Source organism: Cervus canadensis, chromosome 15 (assembly GCF_019320065.1).
Source record: "Cervus canadensis isolate Bull #8, Minnesota chromosome 15, ASM1932006v1, whole genome shotgun sequence".
In the NCBI taxonomy this organism is placed as follows: domain Eukaryota; kingdom Metazoa; phylum Chordata; class Mammalia; order Artiodactyla; family Cervidae; genus Cervus; species Cervus canadensis.
The window spans coordinates 6,996,074-7,022,330 of NC_057400.1; the positions used below are offsets into that span (position 1 = coordinate 6,996,074).

A 26,257-nucleotide genomic window follows, 5' to 3' on the forward strand; every position below is an offset into this window, starting at 1 on the left:
CAGACGCTTGTTATAACCATGTGAATCAAATGAGAGGAAAAAATACAGGATCTAGTAATTCAGTAAGTGCTGATATTAGCAAAGAACAAATAATGCAATTCAGGAACAGCTGCATGTCTGTTTCTTCCCATAATTACTTAAATATGTTAAGAAATGAAAAGAAAGTACCTAAAACCTAATTTTGACTCCTCAAAAAGACAGGAAGCTATACAAACTATCTACCCCAAAAATTATTTGCTGTTTCATCTGAATGTAAGAGTTAAACTCTCTACAGATGAGAGTTTAATGATATTAAACTCAACAGTCAACCAAGCCTGTGTCAAACGAAGTAGCAGACCAGAATTAAATTCGATAAACAGTCTAGTTTATTACTTAATACATACTGGATAACAGAGGTAACTAAGATTTATTTCCTACCCTTAGTGGATTTCGTCTAATAGAAAAGAAATAAGATTAACAAGAAGAAATAAGAGAAATGCCTCTTATACAACATCCATCCAAAGATCAGAACTCAAACTAGAGAAAATAGCTTTTCAAATTTTTTCATGTTTATGTGTGAACATAAACCCAGAATTTCTTAAAAATAGAAAAATTCAGTTATTTTATATCAAGCTTCCCTGGTGGCTCAAGCGGTAGAGTCTGCCTGCAATGCAGGAAACCCAGGTTCGATCCCTAGGTTGGGAAGATCCCCTGGAGAAGGGAATGGCTACCCACTCCGGTATTCTTACCTTGAGAATTCTATGGAGAGAGGAGCCTAGTGGGCTTTATTCTAAGTTATTTTATAAATCCTTTTAATGTTTACATCGTTCATGTCAATTAGTACTTAAAAATCACCATTTTTAATGAGCTGCGGATATTCCATTGTAAAGATGTATCAAAATTTACCTAACCAATTCCCTGTAAATAAATGCTCATGCTTTTTTTAAACTGAGGTACAGGGGAAATCAGAGAAAACAAGTGAGGCTGACATTATTAACAGCTGTACATTTACTGAAGATGTTCTATAAAATCAGTCTTGGAGTTCATCTCCAAGAAATGTGGGTTTTGTAAAGTATCTCACGGAGGTATTCCAGTTAATTTATCAACCACACTGTATCACCTCCTCACACACATACATACACACACAAACCCACTCAAAAGGAATTTGCTGCTGCTGCTGCTGCTAAGTTGCTTCAGTCGTGTCCGACTCTGTGTGACCCCATAGATGGCAGCCCACCAGGCTCCTCCATCCATGGGATGTTCCATGCAAGAGTATTGGAGTGGGTTGCCATTTCCTTCTCTGGAAAGGACTTTGAGATTCTTACAGAATATATATTGTTCCTGTGGTTCTAAACACTGCAGTTACTGTGTCACTAAACACAAAAACACCATCACAGACGTCCAGAAAACAAGGCTCAATGTCTTGATATCCTAGCCCTCTTCTGCCCCCACACCCCTGTGAATGCCCTACTCTAGACCCTAGTGTCACTTTTATCCCCAAAATGTTTGCACTGACTCTGACTTCCATCTCTGTCCACTCCAAACAATCCTACACAATATTCCTATGTAAACTTCCTAAAGCAAAATATAACCTCCCTGAATGAAAAATCCCTAATCCCAATTATTAGAGAATACTGCCCACTTATTAATACTTCTGCAACTCAGTGTGGATGATGTAGCCACTGATCCACCTTCTAATCTTAATCACTACTCTTTTTCAAATACTGGACAAATTCTTTGAAAAGCCCCCAACTTCTTATCATATTATATATACTGTTCTCTCACTTGAAATGCACGTCAAAGAGCATCTATTTACAGACAGAGATTCACAGAGCTGGAAGGGATACTAGAAATAGTTTAGTTCAATATTCACCCTAATTGCACACTAGGAACTTCTATCATTCACCCAAGAGCCCAAAAAACTCCCATTCCAGCACCCTTCCCTCACACAGCGGTCACTCCACTCTGCTCAAGACCAATCCAGTGGTTGAGATTTCCAAGCCTCATCTGCAGAGATCATGCTCTGGGAATACAGCTCAGGGTTAGAACCTTTTTAAAAAAAAAAAATAAGCACTTCAGGTTATTCCAAGAAAATTACAGGAAAAAAAGAAGACATTTAAGTATATGTAACCTTCTAGCACTGAGAACACCATCTGACATTTTCCATTTCTGTACCCATTTTAGAGCCTCCAAAAACCAGATACTCACCGCTACCTGTGCTGAATCCATAAATCTCAGTCCAAAATAGTCGCTTTCAATAAGGTCCAAGTGGTACATAATCTGGTCAAATAGCTCTTGTCCTTTGGCTTTTTTCTGAAATGGCAAGAAAATAAATCAGTCAGTGGCTTATAAGATCAACAAGCCTGAACTGAAGATAGTTTTAATCACACAAGAGCTCTTAAAAGAAATATTAATTGCAACACCAAAAGCATAACCACGTAGCAGGTAATGGGGAAGACACTGTGGTTTTCCAATAAGCCGTTTAAGACCAAAAAAGAGTTGTGATCTATTATTTGCTTTCCTGGGCAGTGCTACTACCTATCAACCAACAAGTTGGTTGGTTTCTACCTAACACTTCATGTAAGGAGCAACTCTTGTTTTATCTTTTCAATTTTTAGGGTCCCTATTTTAAAGGAGCTTTATAATGTAGCTAGAAAGAGTAAATAAGAAAACTTAGAACACTTAAGCACCAACTATGTGAAACTGTTTTGCCAAAAAGAAGAGTCACTGAGGAATCGTCAGTGAAGACATGAAGATCAGCCTTAAACTGGACTTGAATGTAGCGTGGGAAATAACAAAAGCAGAAATGGAAGGGGGCAGGGAATACAGACAGCAGTAAACCTCTGAGATCAACAAGATGACACCAAACTGGAGGCAGTCACAGTGATAAAGAAACTTGCCTGGAAAAGGCAGGTTGTAAAGTATGATCTCAGGACCCGCGAGGGATCCCACACAGAAGATCCACAGGGTCCCAGGATTCTCCTCATGAACCCTCAATCAGAGCATATTGCAACAGAGTGTATTATAATAGCAGATAAGAGACTCTAAGTACAGTCGGTTACACCAGGCATTAAAGAAATCTGCAAAAACTCTTCTCACTAAATTCCTATGTTGTTCAGTAAGGCTCTTCATAAAATGTTACTTCTGTTAACCTACAGAAGGTATATATTGCTATTTTAAATTAATCAGTGAAGTTTTTTATTTTTGGCTGTGCCATGCGGCATGTGGGCTCATCGTTCCCCAACCAGGGATGGAGCCTGTGCCCCCTACACCAGAAGCCTGGAGTCTTAACCACTGGTTAAGTCTTAACCATTTAACCACTGGTCCACTGTGGACCAGATCAGTCCACAATTTTTCAGCTGTAATCTCTAATATGGTAACTACCCACAAATATAACCCACATATCCTCAATTTTTATGTATGTCCTATCCATGTCCCTCTTATATAGCTTTATATTATTTAAGACTATTTCCTATTAAAAAAAATGCAGTTGGCTTTTTTATTGAATCATCAGTTTCTGCTTTTTAATTGATGACTTACAATTTGTCCACTGCTTTTCCTGCACTTTCTATTGTGACATCTTTCTATTTGATAACTGCCATCCCTTCATCAAGACCATGCTCTGATCTTGACTCCACCCAACCCTCATCTGATTTCATGGATATAACTCCTCTATTTCTTTTCTTTGGCTGTGGCTAATTTTTTTTTAAACAATCTTTACTTTGGTATTCAATCACTCTTTACATGTCTTACACAGGGACATTACACACACCTAGCAGCATATGCTAGATTTCTCTACTCATTTGAGTTTTTCCTCAAGAAATGTTCCCCCTGTGGTACTTTATATTAATATGTAACTTTATATGTTTGAGAATATTTTAATCAAGTTTTATACTTGAATGACAGTTGGCTGGATATAAAATTCTAGGTTCAAAGCTATTTTCTGTCAATATTCTATTAGTCAAAATATGTAACTCTATTGTCTTCCCACTGTCTATGCTGCTGTTGAAAAGTGTGATGTCAATTCAACCTTGCCTTTGTTACTTTTTTCCCTCACCAGCCAGCATGTGCAGGATCTTCCCCTACCAGGGATCAAGCCTGTGCCCTCTGCTGCAGAAATGGGAGTTTGAACCACTGGACCATGAGGATCCCCAGTTAAAAGTTTTTGAGGAACCGCCAAACAGTTTTCTATAGTATCTGCACCATTTTACATTTCCACCAGCAATGCACAGCATTCTAATTTCTCTACATCCTCACCAATACTTGTTCTTTTCTATTATTATTATTTTTTAAATTTATTTATTTTAATTGGAGGCTAATTACTTTACAATATTGTGGTGGTTGTGCCATACATTCACATGAATCAGCCATGGGTGTACATGTGTTCCCCATGCTGAACCCCCCTCCCACCTCCCTCCCCATCCCATCCCTCAGGGTCATCCCAGTGCACCAGCCCTGAGCACCCTGTCTCATGCATCGAACCTGGACCGGCGATCTGTTTCACATATGGTAATATACATGTCTCAATGCTATTCTCTCAAATCATCCTACCCTCGCCTTCTCCCACAGAGTACAAAAGTTTGTTCTTTAAATCTGTGTCTCTTTTGCTATCTCACATACAGGGTCATTGTTACCATCTTCCTAAATTCTATATATATGCGTTAATATACTGTATTGGTGTTTCTTTCTGACTTACTTTGCTCTGTATAATAGGCACCAATTTCATCCACCTCATTAGAACTGATTCAAATGCATTCTTTTTAATATTCCATTGTGTATATGTACCACAACTTTCTTATCCATTTGTCTGCCGACGGACATCTAGGTTGCTTCCATATCCTGGCTATTGTAAACAGTGCTGCGATGAACACTGGGGTACATGTGTCTCTTTCAGATCTGGTTTCCTCAGTGTGTATGCCCAGCCGTGGGATTGCTGGGTCATATGGCAGTTCTATTTCCTTTTTTAAGGAATCTCCACACTGTTCTCCATAGTGGCTGTACTAGTTTGCATTCCCACCAACAGTCTAAGAGGGTTCCTTTTTCTCCACACTTTCTCCAGCATTTATTGTTTGTAGACTTTTTGATAGCAGCCATTCTGACTAGCATGAAATGGTACCTCATTGTGGTTTTGATTTGCATTTCTCTAATACTGAGTGATGCTGAGCATCTTTTCACGTGTTTGTTAGCCATCTGTATGTCTTCTTTGGAGAAATGTCTGTTTAGTTCTTTGGCCCGTTTTTTGATTGGGTCGTTTATTTTTCTGGAATTGAGCTGCAGGAGTTGCTTGTGTATTTTTGAGATTAATTCTTTGTCAGTTGCTTCATTTGCTATTATGTTCTCCCATTCTGAAGGCTGTCTTTTCACCTTGCTTATAGTTTCCTTCATTGTGCAAAAGTTTTTAAGTTTAATTACGTCCCATCTGTTTATTTTTGCATTTATTTCCATTACTCTGGGAGGTGGGTCACAGAGGATCCTGCTATTATTTACGTCAGAGAGTGTTTTGCCTATGTTTTCCTCTAGGAGTTTTATAGTTTCTGGTCTTACCTTTAAATCTTTAATCCATTTTGAGTTTATTTTTGTGTATGGTGTCAGAAAGTGTGCTAGTTTCATTCTTTTACAAGTGGTTGACCAGTTTTCCTAGCATCACTTGTTAAAGAGATTGTCTTTTCTCCATTGTATATCCTTGCCTCCTTTGTCAAAAATAAGGTGTCCACAGGTGCGTGGATTTATCTCTGGGCTTTCTATTTTGTTCCATTGATCTATATTTCTGTCTTTGTGCCAGTACCATACTGTCTTGATGACTGTAGCTTTGTAGTATAGCCTGCAGTCAGGCTGGTTGATTCCTCCAGTTCCATTCTTCTTTCTCAAGATTGCTTTTTGTATTTCCATACAAATTGTGAAATTATTTGTTCTAGTTCTCTGAAAAAGACCGCTGGTAGCTTGATAGGGATTGCATTGAATCTATAGATTGCTTTGGGTAGTATACTCATTTTCACCATATTGATTCTTCCAACCCAATGAACACGGTATATTTCTCCATCTATTTTGCCATCTTTGATTTCTTTTATCAGTGTTTTATAGTTTTCTATATATAGGTCTTTTGTTTCTTTAGGTAGATACATTCCTAAGTATTTTATTCTTTTTGTTGCAATGGTGAATGGGATTGTTTCCTTAATTTCTCTTTTTGTTTTCTCATTGTTAGTGTATAGGAATGCAAGGGATTTCTGTGTGTTAATTTTATATTCTGCAACTTTACTATAGTCATTGATTAGCTCTAGTAATTTTCTGGTAGAGTCTTTAGGGTTTTCTATGTAGAGGATCATGTCATCTGCAAACAGTGAGAGTTTCACTTCTTCTTTTCCTATCTGGATTCCTTTTATTTCTTTTTCTTCTCTGATTGCTGTGGCTAAAACTTCCAAAACTATGTTGAATAGTAGTGGTGAGAGTGGGCACCCTTGTCTTGTTCCTGATTTTAGGGGAAATGCTTTCAATTTTTCACCATTGAGGATAATGTTTGCTCTGGGTTTATCATATATGGCTTCTATTATGTTGAGGTATGTTCCTTCTATACCTGCTTTTGGAGGGTTTTTAATCATAAATGTATGCTGAATTTTGTCAAAGGCTTTCTCTGCATCTATTGATAATCATATGGTTTTTATCTTTCAATTTGTTAATGTAACACTTGTTATTTTCTCTACTTTCTTTGTCTGTGTGGGTAACAGCCAACACAATGGGTGTAAAAGGGTATCTCATGTGAATTTTTTTTGGTGGGGGGGAAGCGGCCTGTGCTGGGTCTTGTTCCTGTGCTCAGACTTTCTCTGGTTGCAGCAGGTGGGGGTTGCTCTCTAGCTGTGCTGTGTGGGCTTCTCTTGTTGTGGAGCATGAGCTCCACGGTGCAGACATGGGCTCAGGGCACTGGCTCAGTATTTGTGGGGCAGAGGCTTAGCTGTCCCATGGCATGTGGGGTCTTTCTGGACCAGGGGTCGAACCTGTGTCCCCTGCATTGGCAGCCAGATTCTTAACCACTAGACCACCAGGGAAGTCTCTCTGTTGTGATTTTGATTTACATTTCCCTAATGCCTAGTCATGTTAAGCATACGTCATGTGCTTACTGGACATCTGCATATCTTCTTTGGAGAAATATTTATTCCAGTCTTTTTCCCATTTTTTATTTGACTTGCTTTTTTGTTGCTGAGTTGTAGGAGTTCTTTTTGTATTCTCTATATTCATCTCTTATCAGATAAACAATTTGTAAATATTTTCTCCTATTCTGAGTTGTCTTTTTACTCACTTGATAGTGAGTGTCCTTTAAAGTAAACAAGCTTTTATTTTTGATGTTGTTGTTCATTCACTAAGTCATGTCCCACTCTTTGAGGCCTCATGGACTGCAGCACGCTAGGCTTCCCTTTCCTTCACCATCTCCCAGAGTTTGCTCAAAATCATGTCCATTGATTTTGTGATGCCATCTAACCATCACATCCCCTGTTGCCCTCTTCTCCTCCTGCCCTCAATCTTTCCCAGCACCAGGGTCTTTTCCAATGAGTCAGCTCTTTGGATCAGGTGGCCAAACTACTGGAGTTTCAGCACCAGTCCTTCCAATGAATATTCAGGACTGATTTCCTTTAAGATTGATTGGTTTGATCTCCTTGCTGTCCAAGGGACTCTCAAGAGTCTTATCCACCACCACAGTTCAAAACCATCAATTTTTCAGTACTCAGCTTTCTTAATGGTCCAACTGTCACATGTGTGTGTGACTACTGGAACAACTACAGCTCTATCACTTCACAGGCAAAATGATATTTCTGCTTTTTAATATGCTGTCTAGGTTTGTGACAGCTTTCCTTCCAAGGAGCAAGTGTCTTTTAATTTCGTGGCTACAGTCACTGTCCATAGTAATTCTTGAGCCCAAGAAAATAAAGGCTGGCACTGTTTTCACTTTTTCCCCTTCTATTTGCCATGAAGTGATAGGACCAGATGCCATGACCTTCATTTTTTGAATACTGAATTTTAAGCCTGCTTTTTCACTCTCCTCTTTCACCTTCATCAAGAGGCTCTTTAGTTCCTCTTCACTTTCTGCCATTAAAGTGACATCAACTGCATACCTTCAGTTCAGTTCAGCTGCTCAGTCATGTCTGACTCTGCAACCCCATGGACTGCAGCACACCAGGCCTCCCTGTCCATCACCAACTCCCAAAGTTTACTCAAACTCATGTCCATTGAGTCGGTGACACCACCCAACCATCTCATTCTCTGTCGTCCCGTTCTCCTGCCTTCAATATTTCCCAGCATCAGGGCCTTTTTTCTCGTGAGTCAGCTCTTTGCATCAGGTGGCCAAAGTATTGGAGTTTCAGCTTCAACATCAGTCCTTCCAATGAATATTCAGGACTGATCTCCTTTAGGATGGATTGGTTGGATCTCCTTGCAGTCCAAGGGACTCTCAAGAGTCTTCTCCAACACCACAGTTCAAAATCATCAATTCTCCTGCGCTCAGCTTTCTTTATAGTCCAACTCTCACATCCATACATGACTACTGGAAAAACCATAGCTCTGATTAAACGGACCTTTGCTGGCAAAGTAATGTCTCTGCTTTTTAATATGCTATCTAGGTTGGTCATAGCTTTTCTTCCAAGGAGCAAGCGTCTTTTTAATTTCATGGCTGCAGCTACCATTCTCAGTGATCTTCGAGCCCCCAAAAATAAAGTCTGTCACTGTTTCCATTGTTTCCCCATCTATTTGCCATGAAGTGATGGGACCAGATGCCGTGATCTTAGTTTTCTGAATGTTGAATTTTAAGCCAACTTTTTCACTCTTCTCTTTCACTTTCATCAAGAAGCTCTTTAGTTCTTCGATTTCTGCCATAAGTGTGGTGTCATCTGCATATTTTAGGATGTTGGCAATTTGATCCCTGGTTCCTCTGCCTTTTCTAAATCTAGCTTGAACATCTGGAAGTTCACAGTTCACATACTGTTGAAGCCTGGCTTGGAGAATTTTGAGCATTACTCTGCTAGCATGTGAGATGACAGCAACCGTGTGGCAGTTTGAACATTCTCTGGCATTGCCTTTCTTCGGGATTGAAATGAACACTGACCTTTTCCAGTCCTGTGGCCACTGCTGAGTTTTCCAAATTTGCTGGCATATTGAGTGCCACACTTTAACACCATCATCTTTCAGGATTTGAAATAGCTCAACCGGAATTCCATCACCTCCACTAGCTTTGTATTGTTGCTTCCTAAGGCCCACTTGACTTTGCATTCCAAGATGTTTGGCTCTAGGTGAGAGATCACTCCATCATGGTTATCTGGGTCATGAAGAACTTTTTTGCATAGTTCTTCTGTGTATTCTTGCCACCTCTTCTTACTATCTTCTGTTTCTGTTAGGTCCATACTGTTTGTCTCCTTTATTGTGCCCTTGGTATCTCTAATTTTCTTGAAGAGATCTCTAGTCCTTCCCATTCTGTTTTCCTCTATTTCTTAGCACTGATCACTGAGGAAGGCTTTCTTATCTCTCCTTGATATTCTTTGGAACCCTGCATTCATTTGCTTCTATCTTTCCTTTTCTTCTTTGCCTTTGGCTACTCTTCTTTTCACAGCTATTTGTAAGGCCTCCTCAGACAACCATTTTGCCTTTTTGCCTTTCTTCTTCTTGGGGATGGTCTTGATCCCTGCCTCCTGTACAATGTCAGGGACTTCTGTCCATATTTCATCAGGCACTCTGTCAGATCTAATTCCTTGAATCTATTTGCCACTTCCACTGTGTAATCATAAGGGATTTGATTTAGGTCATACCTGAATGGTCTGGTGGTTTTTCCCTACTTTCTTCAATTTAAGTCTGAATTTGGCAATAGGAAGTTCATGATCTGAGCCACAATCAGCCCCTAGTCTTGTTTTTGCTGACTGTATAGAGCTTCTCCATCTTTGGTTGCAAAGAATATCATCAGTCTGATTTCAGTGTTGACCATTTGGTGATGTCCACGTGTAGAGTCTTCTTTTGTGTTGTTAGAAGAGGGTGTTTGCTATGACCACTGCGTTCTCTTGGCAAAACTCTATTAGCCTTTGCCCTGCTTCGTTTTGTATTCCATGACCAAATCTGCCTGTTACTCCAGGTATCTCCTGATTTCCTACTTTTGCATTCCAGTCCCCTCTAATGAAAAGGACATCTTTTTTTTTTTTAAATAAAGGTCTCTTGAGAAAACTTTAATAACATGAATAACAATAAATCACTCCAAACTTTCCACAGATTTATGAAGTTTTTGTTTTAAAGATGAAATTTATTTCAAAAGTTCTTATATAAACCAATCATGAATAAACTTTTATAATGAACTTCTCAAATCTTTTTATTATCTACCTTTCTGGCTCAGCTGGTAAAGAATACGCCTGCAATGCGGGAGACCTGGGTTCGATCCCTGGGTTGGGAAGATCCCTTGGAGAAGGGAAAAGCTACCCACTCCATTATATCTGGCCTGGAGAATTCCATGAGCTGTATAGTCCATGGGGTCACAAAGAGTGGGACACGACTGAGCAACTTTCATTTTCTTCTTGGGATAGCATTGTTATGATAGTATTACATTTTCTTTTTTATTCAAATGAGCTATTTTAAAGATTAATGATTGTTAGCAAATCTTGCTGCAAGATAAACATGATACTATAAAATTACCATTTCCTATCAACTATCTAAAGTAAAAAAGTATTTGGTACTAAGTGTTCTTATGTTCAAATTCTAAAAGTAATTTTTAATCCCAAGGGAACTTGGTACTCCAAGACTTAAAAAAAATTTTAATGATATTTACGTAATATATATATTTTTAATCACTAAGTTCCTCCTCATCACTGAAGTATGTGCTTTTCTTTATCCTTGGGCGTCTTGAATCATCTGATGTTGAAGGACCTCCTGAACTGGGTTTCCATTTTTTTTGTACTTCTTCAATTTTGGCTTGCTGGAAAGCTATAGCCTGACTGAGGCTGTCAAGAGCAGGATCTTCCCCTTCATCTTCACTTTCTTCTACTACTTCAATTTCTTCTTCTGGCTCAGGAATTTTTCTTTTTTTTCTTTTTCTCTTTCTTCTTTGGAGGTTCACATTCTCCAAGCATATTTTTAGGACAGGCATAACTTAAGTGTCCACTTTCCCCACATTCATAACACTTAGATTTATCAAAGTAGTTTCGTCTTCAGATGAACTCAGCTGCTCTTCCATTGTCGATAGCAATGCTTGCTTTCATCACTCTACCAAATAACTGTTTGTTGTTTATTGCCCTGGTACAGTTTTGTGCAGAGTCTTTATCCAAAAATAAAATAAATGCAACCCCTTTACTCCTCCTGGTATCTTTATCTTTCATTATAGTAACCTTTACAACTTTGCCATACTTGGAAAATATCCGATATAAGTCACTGTTGGTCAGGGAAAAGGGCAGACTGGATACATACACTGTGCTTTTACTTGGGGCCAATCCACCACTCATCTCTTCAAGTGGGGCGGGCCCAGGGATAGGGCCAGAAGAGCAGGAGCCCTCAGCTCACTTGGGGCTCAACCCTGACCGTTCATTGCTCCTTGCAGCTGCCTCGGCATCACGGGTCCCGGGAAAAGGACATCTTTTTTGCGTGTTAGTTCTAGAAGTTCTAGTTCTGATTCTAACCCAGGAAAAAATATATTACTGATGAGTTAGAAATATGGTCTTCTTTTAAATATTATTCCAGTTTATTAAATAATGATACAAGGTTTATGCCACACATTCCAACTATGTTTAAATGAAGATCTTGAAATATAAAGGTTTATACCTGAGGTATACCAGGTCTCTATGTGTGAACTTCTTCAGCAGACACCAAGCCAAAGCCCCCCAGAAGTTCAGAACAATGACACTTTCTCACAGGCTCTATTCCATGGTTTGGATGAGCTTCTTTAGAACATCTGGGAGTCTCAGCTACGATCTGAGATGCAGGAGTTACTCTCTGCAAAGGAAATGACTCATAGTTCCTGACATTCATGCAAGTTTTCCTTAGGAAGAAATGTGCATTTCACGTTATATTTGATGTGGAAGGGTACTTGGATAGTAAGAACTAGTGCCTGGACGTTACAGTTTATGCCATTAAATGTTTGGTGCAGAGCACCCAAGGCCAAGATACAGCAATTCACACTGACACAGTCCTCACTTGTTGCTGACACCTAAGTATCTGTGGCGGGCCAAGCAGTGGGAAAGACTGGAAGCGTTGCTATTTCAGAAATGAGCATTTTCAAAAGGATGTCTCATGCAGTCTTGTCACAAATTTCAATTCCTTCAACTGCTTGTATGTCACAAAGAAAATAATATTCCAAGGACCAAGTCTCAACCAACTTGGCCAAAACCCTTTACACAAAGCAAAAAACCCCTCATTCTTCCATGTCTATAACAAGCAATGCAGAGTGCCTGTGAAACCAGGGTGTCTGCCATCCTGAAGGACTCCAATTCATTGTATGTGTTCTCACCACACTGGCAGGGTTTGAGGCCAGGGCCCCTGCCAACCCAGAGCTGAAGCTTGAGAGGAGATGGGTTACACAATGTCTCCCATCAAGCATGAGAAAATCAGATGCTTCTCAGTGAGGCTGTAAACCCACAGCTCCATGCAGCCAACATCGGTGGCCCTCTGAGCAATAAGGGACATGCCCTTCCACAGTCCTCTGGTTCCCTCACACTAGTAAATGTTAATGAAGTCGCCTATTATTCCTCCTTGAACGGTGTTGTTTTGTGTTGCCATCTGAATTTTCAATACATTAGCTGGAATGGAAATGGTTGAGGATATGACTCCAGAGAGAATCCCACAGACCACATTTATAAGAAGGGTTTCATCTCCTGGGCACTTGACAAATAACCGCTTCAAGCTCTGGTAGGTGCCTATCTTGATGGTGCCACAGGAAGCCTGGTGTAACATCGCAGGGTACTCCTCAAATACAGTGCCTTCAGGCCTTCCTCTCTGCCTATCCTCACTAACGCATTCAACATTGCTCAATACTTGATTTGTTTAAAGTCTGCATCATTCTTCTGGTCTTGAATCTGGAGCCGTGTCTTGGTTAAATCAACTGGAAACTTACTGAACTCAGTTAGGGTGGAGGTCAGGCCTCTGTACACGAAGGGCTTCCAGTTCAGGGCCGACAGGCTCATCGCTGTCCCTTCTCCTTTGGTTCATAGAAGCAAAGCCTCCAACAGGATTCTTCTAGGCAGGGGCAGCCCTGCACCTTCTCCTGACCAGGCTTAGCAGCAGTTGGACAGAAAATGTGATCTTGATAATATCCTGAGTAGGTGAACACCTGACTCAGTCATAATTTTTAAAAATATCAATCTGTTACTATAAACCCTGGAAACAGTTCCTAAAACAATTGGATCTACCCCATTATATCTTTTTAAGTGTCTTTAAAAAAATTTTTTTATTGAAGTATAGTTGATGTACAATATTATATGTTGCAGAAGTACAATACAGTGATTCACAATCTTTAAAGGTTATACACACCTATTGTAAACTATTGATTGTATGCCTGTGCTATACAATACATTCCGATTCATTTTATACAGAGTAATGTGTACCTCACAGTTCCCTCCCCAGCCTGCCCCGCCCATCTCTCCTCTCCCCACTGGTAACCACCAGTTTGTTCCATACGTCTGTGAGTGTGCTTTTTTGTTGTATTCACTAGTTTGTTTTATTTTTTATATTCGACATATAAGTGATATCATATAGTATTTGATTTTCTCTGTCTGATTTATGTCACTTAGCATAATATACTCCAAGTTTATTTGTGTTGTTGCAAATGGCAAAATTTAATCCTTCTTATGGCTGAGTAATACTCCATTGTATATCTGTACCACATCTTCTTTATACATCCCTCTGTCAATGGACATTTAGGTTGCATCCATGTCCTGGCTATTACTGTAAATATTGCTGCTATGAACACGGCAGTGCATGTATCTTTTTGAATTAGTGTTTTTGTTTCTTTCTCGTCCCTTACTTTATTAGATTTTTCACTTCAGTATGCACTTACTAGTTTACAGAAAATTAACATTTTTGACACAGTGTATCATTCAATTCTTAACAATTAATGAACAGACGTCTATTATGTACTAGCCACTGAGACATATGGCTGAATATGCTTGTATTTCTCATCCTCAAGCAATCACAAGGTTCTTAGTAAGAGCAAAACCATTCACAACTAGTTTAAACACAATAAATATGTGCTATTCTTGCAGTATAAACAAAATGCCAAGGAAATGCGGGTGAGTTAAATCTGCCTAAAAGTAGTAAAGGAAAGGGTTAACCCAACTCTGCCACCTCAGGCAGAAACAAAATGAAGAAAGATACTGAATCCTGACAGTCTGTGGTGGGGCTGAGAACAGAGACACTCAAGACAGGCAAGAGTCAGAAGACCAAGAGGCAGAAACTGCCAACGTAATTCTTCCTAAAACTGCAAAGCAGAACGTCACTCTCATCTTTCAAGCCCTTTAATTATTCCTCTTTCTCTACAGATTAAGGTGCAAATTCCAGGGCGTAAAATGGTTTTTCCTAACTGTTCCCTGAGCTACCCAGGTGGCTCAGTGGTAAAGAATCTGCCTGTTAATGCAGGAGACACGGGTTTGACCCCTGGATCATGAAGCTCCCCCTGGAGAAGGAAACCCATGGACAGAGGAGCCTGGCAAGGCTACAGTCCCTGGGGTCCAAAAGAGCTGGACAAGATTTAGCAACTAGAAAACAACTGTTTCTTGCTTACTCTTACAGCCTTCTCTCCTATCACTTTAGCATTTTTACCTGTTTATAATTTCCCCAGTAAGTCTTACCTGAGCCTTAGCAAAATGCAGTTCTTTCTGCTTAGAATGTACTTTAGGTCTCCAATGAACTCTGATTTCAAGAATCAGTACATCTGTGTTACTGCCCCAAAAGCCGACACTAAATCCTCCTTCCTGCGCTTCTCTGTAATTCTAGTTAGTACAAACCTGGGCAAAGGCACACAGTTGCAAAGTAGTCTACTGCCTGGGCAAAGAGTTAAGAAGGTCCAGTAGTGTCCATACTGTGTAGAATATGTGTGTGAAATCCGCGATCCCAGGGTCAACACCCTGTTCATTTTCACATACTCTCTCACCTTGCAGCTACTGAATATGAACCAAGCAGAAAACAAAGAGTGAAAACAAGATCCACACAGCTCTGGCAAACTACAATTTTTTTCGTTAAAACTAGACCAGTGCTCATTACTCACATCCTTTTCTCTCCTAACAAATTAATCTAGGTCATCACCTCATTCAGACCCAGTGCTTACTTCACATCCTCTTTCTGATGAAGACTAAGAGCATTAAGATAGCATCTTCCCGTCAGTCTCCCAGAACACTCCTATCATCTCCACCTGTGTATATGAATCCATATAAGCAAACTCAGATCTCCCCAGGCAGCCATTCTCTACCTGCTGTGCTGTCTTCCTTTTACTGTGTTGTTTTCCTGTCTTCCTTTTGCTGCCAAGTCTCGTTTTTCCCCATTCTCCAACCCCTCATTTTCCCTTCATGCATTTCCTCACACAACTAAACAATATCTATTTATTAAATGCCCAATAGGTACAAAGGACTCTAAAACAGCCAAAAAATAAGACAGTCCCCAATCATTCCTTTAAGCCTTCTAAAATATGGCTTCTAAACACATCGCACTGAAGCTCTTTTCCCCACTTCACCCCTCATTTCCAGGACAGCCTGACTACCATTTCACAATCTTCCACACAATCAACACTACCCTCTAACCAGAGTTCGAATTATATTTTGCTCATTTCTAACCTTCATTCTCCTCCTCCTCCTATATACACATTTCTTCCACTGCAAACTCACAGCCACGATTAGTCTGCAGCCCCATTATCTTATGTCTTTAATACTGTAAGGGGCTTCCCTGGTGGCTCAGACGGTAAAGAATCTACCTGCAATGCAGGAGACCCGGGTTCAATCCCTGGGTCTGGAAGATCCCCTGGAGAAGGGAATGGCTATCCACTCTAGTATTCTTGCCTGGAGAATCCCATGGACAGAGTCTGGCGGGCTATGGGGTTGCAAAGAGTCAGACATGACTGACTAACACTTTTCACTTTCACTTTATATTACTGTACAGTCTCTTGCTTCTCTTCCCTGTAATAAAACAACCACATCACTTCTAAATAAAAGCTATGTATCATCTTTATCATGTTCCTTAACTACTGAAAAACCTTAAGCGGAATAAAACATAAGTATACAAAAAAAAATCTATGCGTTCTTTTTCTTAAACAGCTTTGAGATATAAATCACATACCAGATCATTTACGACAAGGCTGTATATTGTCAACTCGCTTATTTAACTTACATGCAGAATGCATCATGCAAAATGCTGAGGTGGATGAATCACAAGCTGGAAGCAAGACTGCCGGGAGAAATATCAAGAACCTTAGATATGCAGATGATGATGGCATAAAGTGAATAGGAATTAAACAGCCTCTTGATGAATGTGAAAGAGGAAGAGTGAAAAAGCTGGCTTAAAACTAAACATCCAAAAAACTAAGATCATGGCATCTGGTTCCATCACTTCATGCAAACAGGAGAGGAAAAAGTGGAAGCAATGAGACTTTATTTTCTTGGGCTTCAAAACCACTGAGGATGGTGACCACAGCCATGAAATTCAAAGACTCTTGCTCCTTAGAAGAAAAGCTATGATAAACCTAGGCAGTGTATTAAAAAGCAGAGACATTACTTTGCTGACAAAGGTCCTTTATAGTCAAAGCTATGGGTTTTTCCAAGTAGGCATGTACAGATATGAGAGCTAGATCATAAAAAAGGCTGCGTGCTACAGAATTGATGCTTTCAAACTATGGTGCGGGAGAAGATTCTTGAGAGTCCCCCGGACAGCAAGGTGATCAAACCAGTCAACCCTAAAGGAAATCAACACTGAATATATTCACGGGAAGGACTGATGCTGAAACTGAAGTTCCAATACTCTGGCCACCTAATGTGAAGAGCTGACTCACTGGAAAAGATCCTGATGCTGGTAAAGATTGAGGGAAGGTGGAGAAGGGGGCAACAGAGGATGAGATGTGTGGATGGCATCACTGACTCAATGGAATGAGTTTGAGCAAACTCTGGGAGATAGTGAAGGACAGGGAAGCCTGGAGTGCTGCAATCCATGGGGTCACAAAAAGTCGGACATGACTTAGCAACTGAACAACAACATCATTTACCCATTAAAACTATACAATTCAGGACTTCCCTGGTGGTCCAGTGGCTAAGACGCTGTGCTCCCAATGCAGAAGTCCCAGGTTCAACACCTGGTCAGGGAACTAGATCCCATATGCTGTATTACGACCTGGCATAGCCTTAACAAATATTTTTTTAAGTATACAATTCAAAGACATATTCAAACTGATTTTAGAAAATCTTCATCACCTCAAAAAGAAACTTCATAACCTTTAGCTATGGGCCTAACTACCCTTTTCACCATTCTCTCACCCTTCTACCCTAGGAAACCTCTAATGTACCTTTTCCCCTTTTTGGATTTCTCTATTCTGGACTTTCACATGAACGGAATCACATAGTGTGTGATCTTCTGTCACCGGCTTCTTTCACCCAGCATAGTGTTTTGAAAGTTCACCTATGTAGCACGTACCATGTAGAAGCTATCAGTCCTATTTCCTTTGTGGTCCAGCAGTATTCTATTTACAGATGTGACATATTTTGTTAGTCCACTGGCCTGCTGACAGATAGCTGGGCTGTTTCTACCTTTTGGTTATCTGGAATAATGCTGCTATGGATATTTGTGTACAAGTTTTTGTGTAAACGTGTTTTCAAGTCTCCTGGGCAGATGCCTAGAAATGAAATTGTTGAATCACATCATAACTACGTTTAATGATTTGAGGAACTGCCAGATTGTTTTTCAGAGCAGCTGGGCCACTTTAACATTCCTGCTGAAACATGTAAGAGAGTTCAGATTTCTCCACTTCCTCACCAACACTTGATATTATCTGACATTTTCATTCTAGCATTCCTAGTTGGTATGAAACAGTATGGTTTTTATTTGCATTTCTCTGACAACTAATGTTGTCAAGCATTTCATGTGCTTGTTGGTCATTTGCATATCCTATTTGGAGGAAGGTCTACTCAGATCCTTTGGCCATTTTTAAATTGGGTTGTCTTTTTATTATTGGGTTCTAACAATTCTCCACATATTCCAGCTACTTATTAGATATATAATTTTCAAATACTTCCTCTCATTATGTGACAGTTTTTTCACTTCTTGATGGTGTCCTTTAAGGCACAAAGGTTATAATTCTGATAAAGTTCAATTTATTTACTCTTTTATTGTTCATATTTTTGGTGTCATTATCCAAGAAACTAGTATGAAATCCAAGGTCATGAAGATTTATTCCTATATTTTCCCCTAAGACTTTTATAGTCTTATGTTTAGGACTTTGATCCATTTTGAGTTAATTTTTGTGTATGCAGGAGTTAAGGGTCCATCTTCATTCTTTTCTGTGTGTTACTCACATACAAAAGGCTATTGAAAAGACTTTTCTTTTTCCCTGCATTGAATGGCTCTGGCAGCCTATCAAAATTCAACTGACCATAGATGTCTGGGTTTATTTCTGGGTTCTCTATTGTATTCCATTGGTCCTTGTACCAGCAAAGCACACCATCTAGATTACTACTGCTTTATAGTAAGTCTTGAAATTGGGACATATAAGTCCTACTATTTTGTTCTTTTTCAATATTGTTTTGGCTATTCCGGTCCAGTGCAATTGCACATGAATTTTAAAATCAGTTTGTCTATCTCCACAAGTAAATCAGCTGATATTCTGTAGGGGATTATACTGAATCTTTAAAGTTTTGAGGGTATTGCCATCTTAATAATGTTAAGTCTTACAATTAGTGAACACGGGGTGTTTTTCATTTATTTTAAGATATAATGGTCTATATAATTCAAAAACTTCAGCATCTATACCAGCAGATATATAAAAATTATGTAATGGTTAATCAAGTATTTCCTATTAATTTAAAACTCAGGAAAAGCAGAGTTTTATAAGACAAGCTGTTTACTAACCAATTCTAAGCTCATAAGTCAAAGGACATACTGTGGCATTTCCAAAGAGAAAGTTTAAAAATCAGAGATAATTAGGAATTTCTACCTGATGCCTTTATCATTTACTAAAAGGCATTAGTTCCTTCAAAAAAAAAAGTAGAAGATATTTAAATCCCTCCTCCAATTTTGAGAGGAAAAGAGAACTGAAGAAAATGACCATTACTACTAGTATATAATAATTTGAAGTGTATAGACCTACATTTCTCTACTTAATTATAGGTAATCCCTTACAGATTGCCTGGGCAATCATCTGAGTTCCGTGTTGATAGACACGATCAATACTGATGCTAACCCCAATGGGAAATACATATGTGCTTCATTCAATTTCCAAAATTAACTCTAATGGTTGAAAAGCTAAATTAGAAAAAGAGAAAGACTTTTCTTCCCAGAAATCACTATTCCTCTAGCCTTTTGCTTCAGTAAGGCAGTTTAGCTGGGGCGAGGGGGAGGGGGGATATGCCCACTTTATATCCACACAAGCATCTAGAGTTTACTAACTCTAGGGTTTCACCTGCACTGCAGAGCTGAAAAGGCAGCTATTCTACTTCCACAAAGAGTCAAATCTAAAACTCTTGGCTCTTTCATCACAATTGTCTGCATGAGAGAGGCTGGCTAACATTTTGGGCCTTAATCAAGCATCAGAGGCCCTTACTGAGCACAAGCAAAGGAAACCATTCCATACCAGTCACTAGCCGTTTAAAACCCAGAGCTGTTTTCCACTCCACAATACACTGCCTTTTTAAAAAACTCCTTTCCAAATTCTACTTTCCTAGTATCTTCTCCTCCATCAGCAAACTTGAGACTTCAAACATTAGGTAATAAGAGACTTCTTTCTACTCTCTTATACAGAAATCTCAAGTTTTTTGTCACATACCTAAGAATATTTTAATGGACTAGTACACAAAACTCTTAGGATAACTGTCAAATAAGAAACGAATATGCAAACTATCCTCACAAAGTATCACATATTGGAATACTGGACAATACTGCCAATGCAGGAGACATAAAAGATGCGAGTTCAATCCCTGGGTCAGGAAGATCCCCTGGAGTAGTAAATGGCAACCCACTCCAGTATTCTTGCCTGGAAAACTCCAGACAAGAGAAGCCTGGTGGGCTACAGTCCATGGGGCTGTGAAGTCAGGACATGACTGAGTGACTGAGCAATGTATAAATATAATAAATACACATAAACATGACTTCAAAACAGTTCAAGATATCCTGTGTCTTAAGAGTAATTTTATCATACGCCATTATTTTTAAAACGTAAAAGATATATACTAGTACATTCTAAATTATTCAATTAATCAGGATATTCATTAGAACAAGTCATCCGATTCCTTAACCTCTCACTCTGTGAGCGGAAGGTCTTCCAGAACTTGTTGGACTATATATTATAGCAGCATCCAAGCCATCACCTCGCCCAAAGGGTTTTTTAAAAACTGCATTCTGGGTGAAGGTGTGTGTACTAAAAAGCATCTATGGAGAGGGAAGATACGAGAACATTCAACGACACTTCAAATCACACATTTGACAGCTTAGTTATGTAAAGTTTTTTATACAGGACAAAGGCATGAGAAAGAGATTTGGTATTAGCAAACAGCTCAGAAAGAAACTCTACTTCCCCCCAAACCATACAGCTACCTCTTCTCCCTCAGAAAAAGACCTGCTAGGAATAAGTGAAGTCCTTTCAAACACACTGGATTGTTTCACATTGAGTTATGATTACTCATAACTGCAAAAAAAAAAAAACAAAACACCCAAATCTGAATATAATTACAACATCCAGTCTTGAAATAAAGAGTACAGTGTATGGAAAAACCACCCTGCAAACTACTTTGGGAAGAAAGAGATGGGCAGTCGAGTTGAGGGATATCAACAAAGTCCTTTTCCTCACTTCATTCCATTAAAATTTCTACAAGCACACCCAAGGGTGGAGAAAGTACTTGTATTGAGGAAAGGAAAGTGTTTTGAAAATTACAAAAAAGTTCAGAGAACTATGAGTCTTATGGGATCCCTGTAAGTATCATTCTTCTTCCCAAAGAGTCTCACTGCTTTAATAACTGCTCAACCAGGACTGTGAGAACTCCCCAGAAAGCACACTACATAATGCCATCCCAAAGAACGCGCACACACACACAGAGGACTCAGTCAGCAACCGCCCTGACATCTCAAAGTTCCAGTTAGCGGCCACTAATTCCAGCGAAGCATTTACTATCCCTACAGGTATCAGGCACCTGTGCGCCTCGGCGCCTGATAGGCACCAGCTGGCATGAACTCGTCCCCCAGGAAGGTACCAGCTCAGAAGAAGCAAGTGACCTCAGGACGAACACACAAGTCAGCCCGCCCTCCGTACCGGCAAGTCCACGCTAACGTCGGTCCCATCCAGAAGGGACACCCGGCAGGTGATCACGGCCCGCGCGTCCCCGGCCGCAGGGATGTGCGTGGCCGCGCGCTGGGCCTCACGGAGCCGGTCCTTCTCGGCCTGTTTGCGCATCGAGCGGCGCCCGAGCGTCCTGCGGAAGAAGCTCAGCATCTTGTCACTGCGGGACCAAGAGAAAAAGGGGTCAGTGGTCTCCCACAATAAGCTCTCAGACAAATGGTGTAGTTTAGTAAAGTTCTGTGGACATTAGAGATATGTTATTTAAAAAAACACCTGGTCAAGTAAATTTGAAAAAAATTAAAACTGGCTACTTTAAAGACCTTAACATAAAATAGACCTCAAGGCATTGAGCTCAGAGCAATTTTAAGCTTTCTGGACTATGTTGTAAGAAGCTAATCTGCCAAGAGGGGGGTAAACATTTATTAAATTCAGCAGATCTTTTGGGTCAATAAATTATGTATACAACAGTCATACACCTCTACAAACACCAGGATACAACGCCATACACTACCGTGCCCTTTGATGGTAACAACCATCCCAACAAGTTTCACTCCTTCTCTGACCATTTATAGTACTAACACAAAAATAATCACCTATTTTAGCTAAAATACAAATATAATTCAAATGAACATCTTTATCACATATTCTACTATTATTTACAGACTTTAAGCTGCTACATAATATAAACAATTGTTTACAATGTCAAATTAATGCTACTTCTTATCTCCATTAAGAACATTGAAGTTAATCAAAATAATTTTTTCCCAATTATTAATCAAAATAATTAAGAGGTTAAATACAGCACATATAAAATGAAAACATCATTAAAAACTACCTTGCTAAAGTTTAACTTCCAAAACTAAGAAGAGTTTGAGAAAAATAAGTACATGTAACTAAGCCAATAAATAATTAATTACAGAGAAAACAAGTTGTGCAGAGAGGGAAAAAAACCACAGTGCACTTTATGACTCAGCTAATAATTAAGTCATAATATATTACCATTAATACTGATCTAACCCTAAGTAAGCTGGGAGGGATTGGGGGCAGGAGGAGGAGGGGACGACAGAGGATGAGATAGCTGCATGGCATCACCGACTCGATGGGCTGAGTTTGAGTAAACTCCGGGAGTTGGTGATGGACAGGGAGGCCTGGCATGCTGCAATTCATGGGGTGGCAAAGAGTCGGACACGACTGAGCGACTGAATTGACTGACTGACTGAACCCTAAGTATAAAGTAACGATAACTCAGAGGAGGTGGCTAATACAGGTCAGGGTGAACTGAGAGTTAATTCCTCATCTTGCCTGGTAGGAATTCAATAGGTAGTTCATGAAACTACAGGAAACTAAAACTCAAGAAGCAACAATGAGCTTATTATTTAAAATATGAAAGTGGTTGCCTTGAGAAGGAAGAAAAATTCAGGAGAATGCTCTTTTGTGGAAGAAGACTTAATAGCAGATGACTCTTACCACTAGATAAACTTGATAAAAATAAAAGCTAATTTAAAAACAAACAAATGCTATTTCATGAAAACATAAGTATCTATAAAGATTACTATACACACATTACAAGTAAGGATGTAAGTGAAAGTCGTTCAGTCGTGTCTGACTCTGCCATCCCATGGACCCCATGAAATTCTATAGGCCCAGAATGCTGGGGTGGGGAGCCGTTCCCTTCTCCAGGGGATCTTTCCAACCCAGGGATTGAATCCAGGTCTCCTGCATTGCAGGTGGATTCTTTACCAGCTGAGCCACCTTCCGGCATAATTCATTTGTACATTCATCTGTTTATACCTTAAAGAAACAGCTAAAATTTCAAATAGTGTTCCAGTTTACAAAGCACTCACACGTAACATCTGGGCCCAGTCTCCTCAGGCTTCTTTCCCCGTGGACAATGCTCCCTTTGGACCTTGCTGGCCAGTCTTATTTCAGCTGTCTACAAAAGGCTGTACTTGTCACCCTAAGGCTTCTAACCCCCTTATGTCAGAAGATCCCTACTTGTTCCTTTTAACTTAATTCTACCTGTATCTCCCCTGAGCAACATTCTCTGACATCTAAAGAGTTAGTCATTCCCATAAGACTTTCACTGAACTATGAAAATATTTTTGTCTCACTAATCAGATTTTAATTATTCATTTACACGCCTGTCTCCTTTACTGTAAGCTCCTGAAGGATACAATTCCTACTTTGAATACTTAGCCACTTAGCACATTTCATCATCAAATGCAACAAATGTTTACTTTGGAGATTGAAGTAAACAATCTCCACTGGTACTCAGAAAAACTCCCTAAAAATAGTCTTATTTTGATACGCAAACTAAAAGTCACAGAAATTAAACCACTGACCAAGTCCATTATTTAGTAAATAGTGAAGACAGGGGCTCAAACTCTGATTTTCTGACTCCAAATCTTGGTCTTTCATGCAAAACTCACAATATAGAAATAAGAAATAAATTATCAAAGACCACAGCTAAAAAGATGCTGAGTAAAAATGCAATCATAAAACATACATGATGAATTTGTTTTTTAAAACTTAATTTGGCATATTCAAGAAATAAACCGCAAGCGGATGAAAAAGAGAGAGATACAAAGGAAACTACAGATTCAGAGATAATCACAAAGTGTGGACCTATTTTAGATTCTCCTTAAGTTATCAGATGTTATCAATGAGAGAAGCTAGGTGAAATATACATGGGAACTCTGTACTACTGTAATTTTGACCTAAGTCTAAAATTATCTCAAACTAAAATATTTTGTCAATCATACATTTACTATTATATATATAAAACTTACAAGAAGTCTTGCATAACCAGCTGATGTTTTAAACTAAATGCATTTGTAAACACGATAAAAATAAAAGCTGAAATATTAAATAACATTTAAAAAATAATTTAGTAGCTATAAATTGAGAATTACAACCTCATTTTACAAGTATGAATACTCCTATGTAATTAGATAAACTCGCAAAACCATGACAGCTGTCATCTGAACTTTCTAAGGACACAAATTATACACACACACATCTGAACACCAACTGGATTGCTTATGATAATCAAGGAAGTACGGCCAATTTTCTTTTGGATAAAATAGTGGCATTAAAAATACATTTTTTAAGAATAATCTTTCAAAAATACATACTGAAACATTTATAGAAGAAATGATATGATTTCTCGGACTCATCAAAATAATACAAGAAGAGAGTTAAGTGGGAAGAGATGAGACAAACTGACCAGATTACTGGCCATCAACTGTTGAAGCTGATGGGTACATAGAGACTAATAATATTCTTTTGACTACTTCTGTATATGTTGAATTTTTCATAATAAAAAAGCTTTTTTAAGGGAAAAAATGCTCAAAATGCACTACAACTTTGTGGTTCTTAGGAAGTAAATGAATTCTAAAACAAGTTTTCTTTCACCTCATCCTACATCTTAAAAATAAAATTCATTATATAAATAGAATATACTTATTATATTTATATCTATATATTTATATATATATAAAATATAGAATATACTTATTATATAAGTAGAATATACTTTCCTTAACTTGCTAAGGAAAAATACAACTTTCTTATTTCATAACTATGTATTTTGAACTATGAAACTCAATGCCACAAACAAGTTTAATAAAAAAAATATGAAAACACTTATATGAAAACAAATTTCAGATGGGCTAAACAAGTAAAAGAAGTACTAGGAGAAAACAAACATTATATTAGGGTGATGGGCTTTTAAATTGTTTTCAGCAAAAAATATTTTTGAAGGATTAACATGCAGTTTAATAAAGAACTATCACACGTAGTTAAGATAAACAACCCAGAAAAGAAAAAATGGACACGATATGAAGAAACAAGCTCTAAAAGACATGCAATAAAGAAATACTCATTACAAAGATGTTCAACCTCAGCAGTAACCAAGCAAATCCAAATTAAGAAAAGATATTGTCTTTTAAAAGACTCTAGATATCCAGTATTGAAAAGGATCTGTGAAAAACAATGACGTTCACACACACCCTTTCACAACAATTCTATTTCTGGTAGGATATCCTAAAAAGAAATGTCCCATATGCGCTCCAAGCCATTGAAACAAAAATTTTCAAGGCATAATTAAGAAAACGTTAAATGCCTCTATCAACACGCAAGTAGTTAAATAACGGTTCATCCAATGGCATACAACACAGCTGTTTTTATAAAATACAGCTGACACAGACACTTTATATACACACACACACAAAAGCATTAGGACACACAAACTTAAATGAGGCTATCTCTAGAAAGGGTCGTGTGGAGGTACTTAACTTTTCTATAATAAGAATATATGAATATGTTAGGAGTTTATTTTTTAAATTTATTGTTCATTTTTAAAAGCTTTGCCACATTCCCTCCCCCCCACCCCCCAGTCACGCTTTTCCCACCCCGCCCCCACTCCCAGCACCCTTCACCAAGCCGCAGCAGCGGATTTAAGCAACCACCAATCAGATTCCTGTTAACAATCTTTAACTGCCTGGCTCCCGGCTCCAGCCCCTCCTCCGCCCCGACCCTTCCGGCGCCCACTCCCCTCAGCTCGCTCCGCTCTAGTAACTCTGCCACTCAGCCCAGGCGTCTTTCAACTGGGAGCCTTTTTTCCGCCTTAGCTGCTCCAGCTTTCTGGAATGCCCCTTCCCCTTCAACTCCCACCGCTACCCAACCCCACCCTAACCCCCGCCTCCCACTTCACATGGCCATCTTCAGATTTCTGGCTGAAATGTCTTTTCCTCAGAAAATCAATCCCTGCTTTCTAAATCAGGATCTCCTTTTAGTACCCCCACTGTGCTCTTT

General features: G+C 39.0%; 1 protein-coding gene and 2 pseudogenes across 6 annotated transcripts in view; all 3 read right to left on the bottom strand.

The window, feature by feature from the left end:
• The window catches only part of EPB41L5 (erythrocyte membrane protein band 4.1 like 5), a 154,824-nt gene that overhangs the window by 127,224 nt on the left and 1,343 nt on the right, over positions 1 to 26,257 (bottom strand). For all 6 annotated transcript variants that reach the window (XM_043488073.1, XM_043488071.1, XM_043488072.1 and 3 more), the window contains exons 2-3: positions 21,416 to 21,602; positions 2,188 to 2,292 (exon numbers count right to left, since the gene is read on the bottom strand). In XM_043488073.1, coding sequence (XP_043344008.1) covers positions 2,188 to 2,292; positions 21,416 to 21,595 — 285 coding nt within the window. In that variant the 5' untranslated portion in view covers positions 21,596 to 21,602. The remainder of the gene's footprint in view (positions 1 to 2,187; positions 2,293 to 21,415; positions 21,603 to 26,257) is intronic.
• On the bottom strand, positions 10,761 to 11,435 carry LOC122453824 (annotated as a pseudogene).
• Positions 12,205 to 13,155, bottom strand: LOC122453771 (annotated as a pseudogene).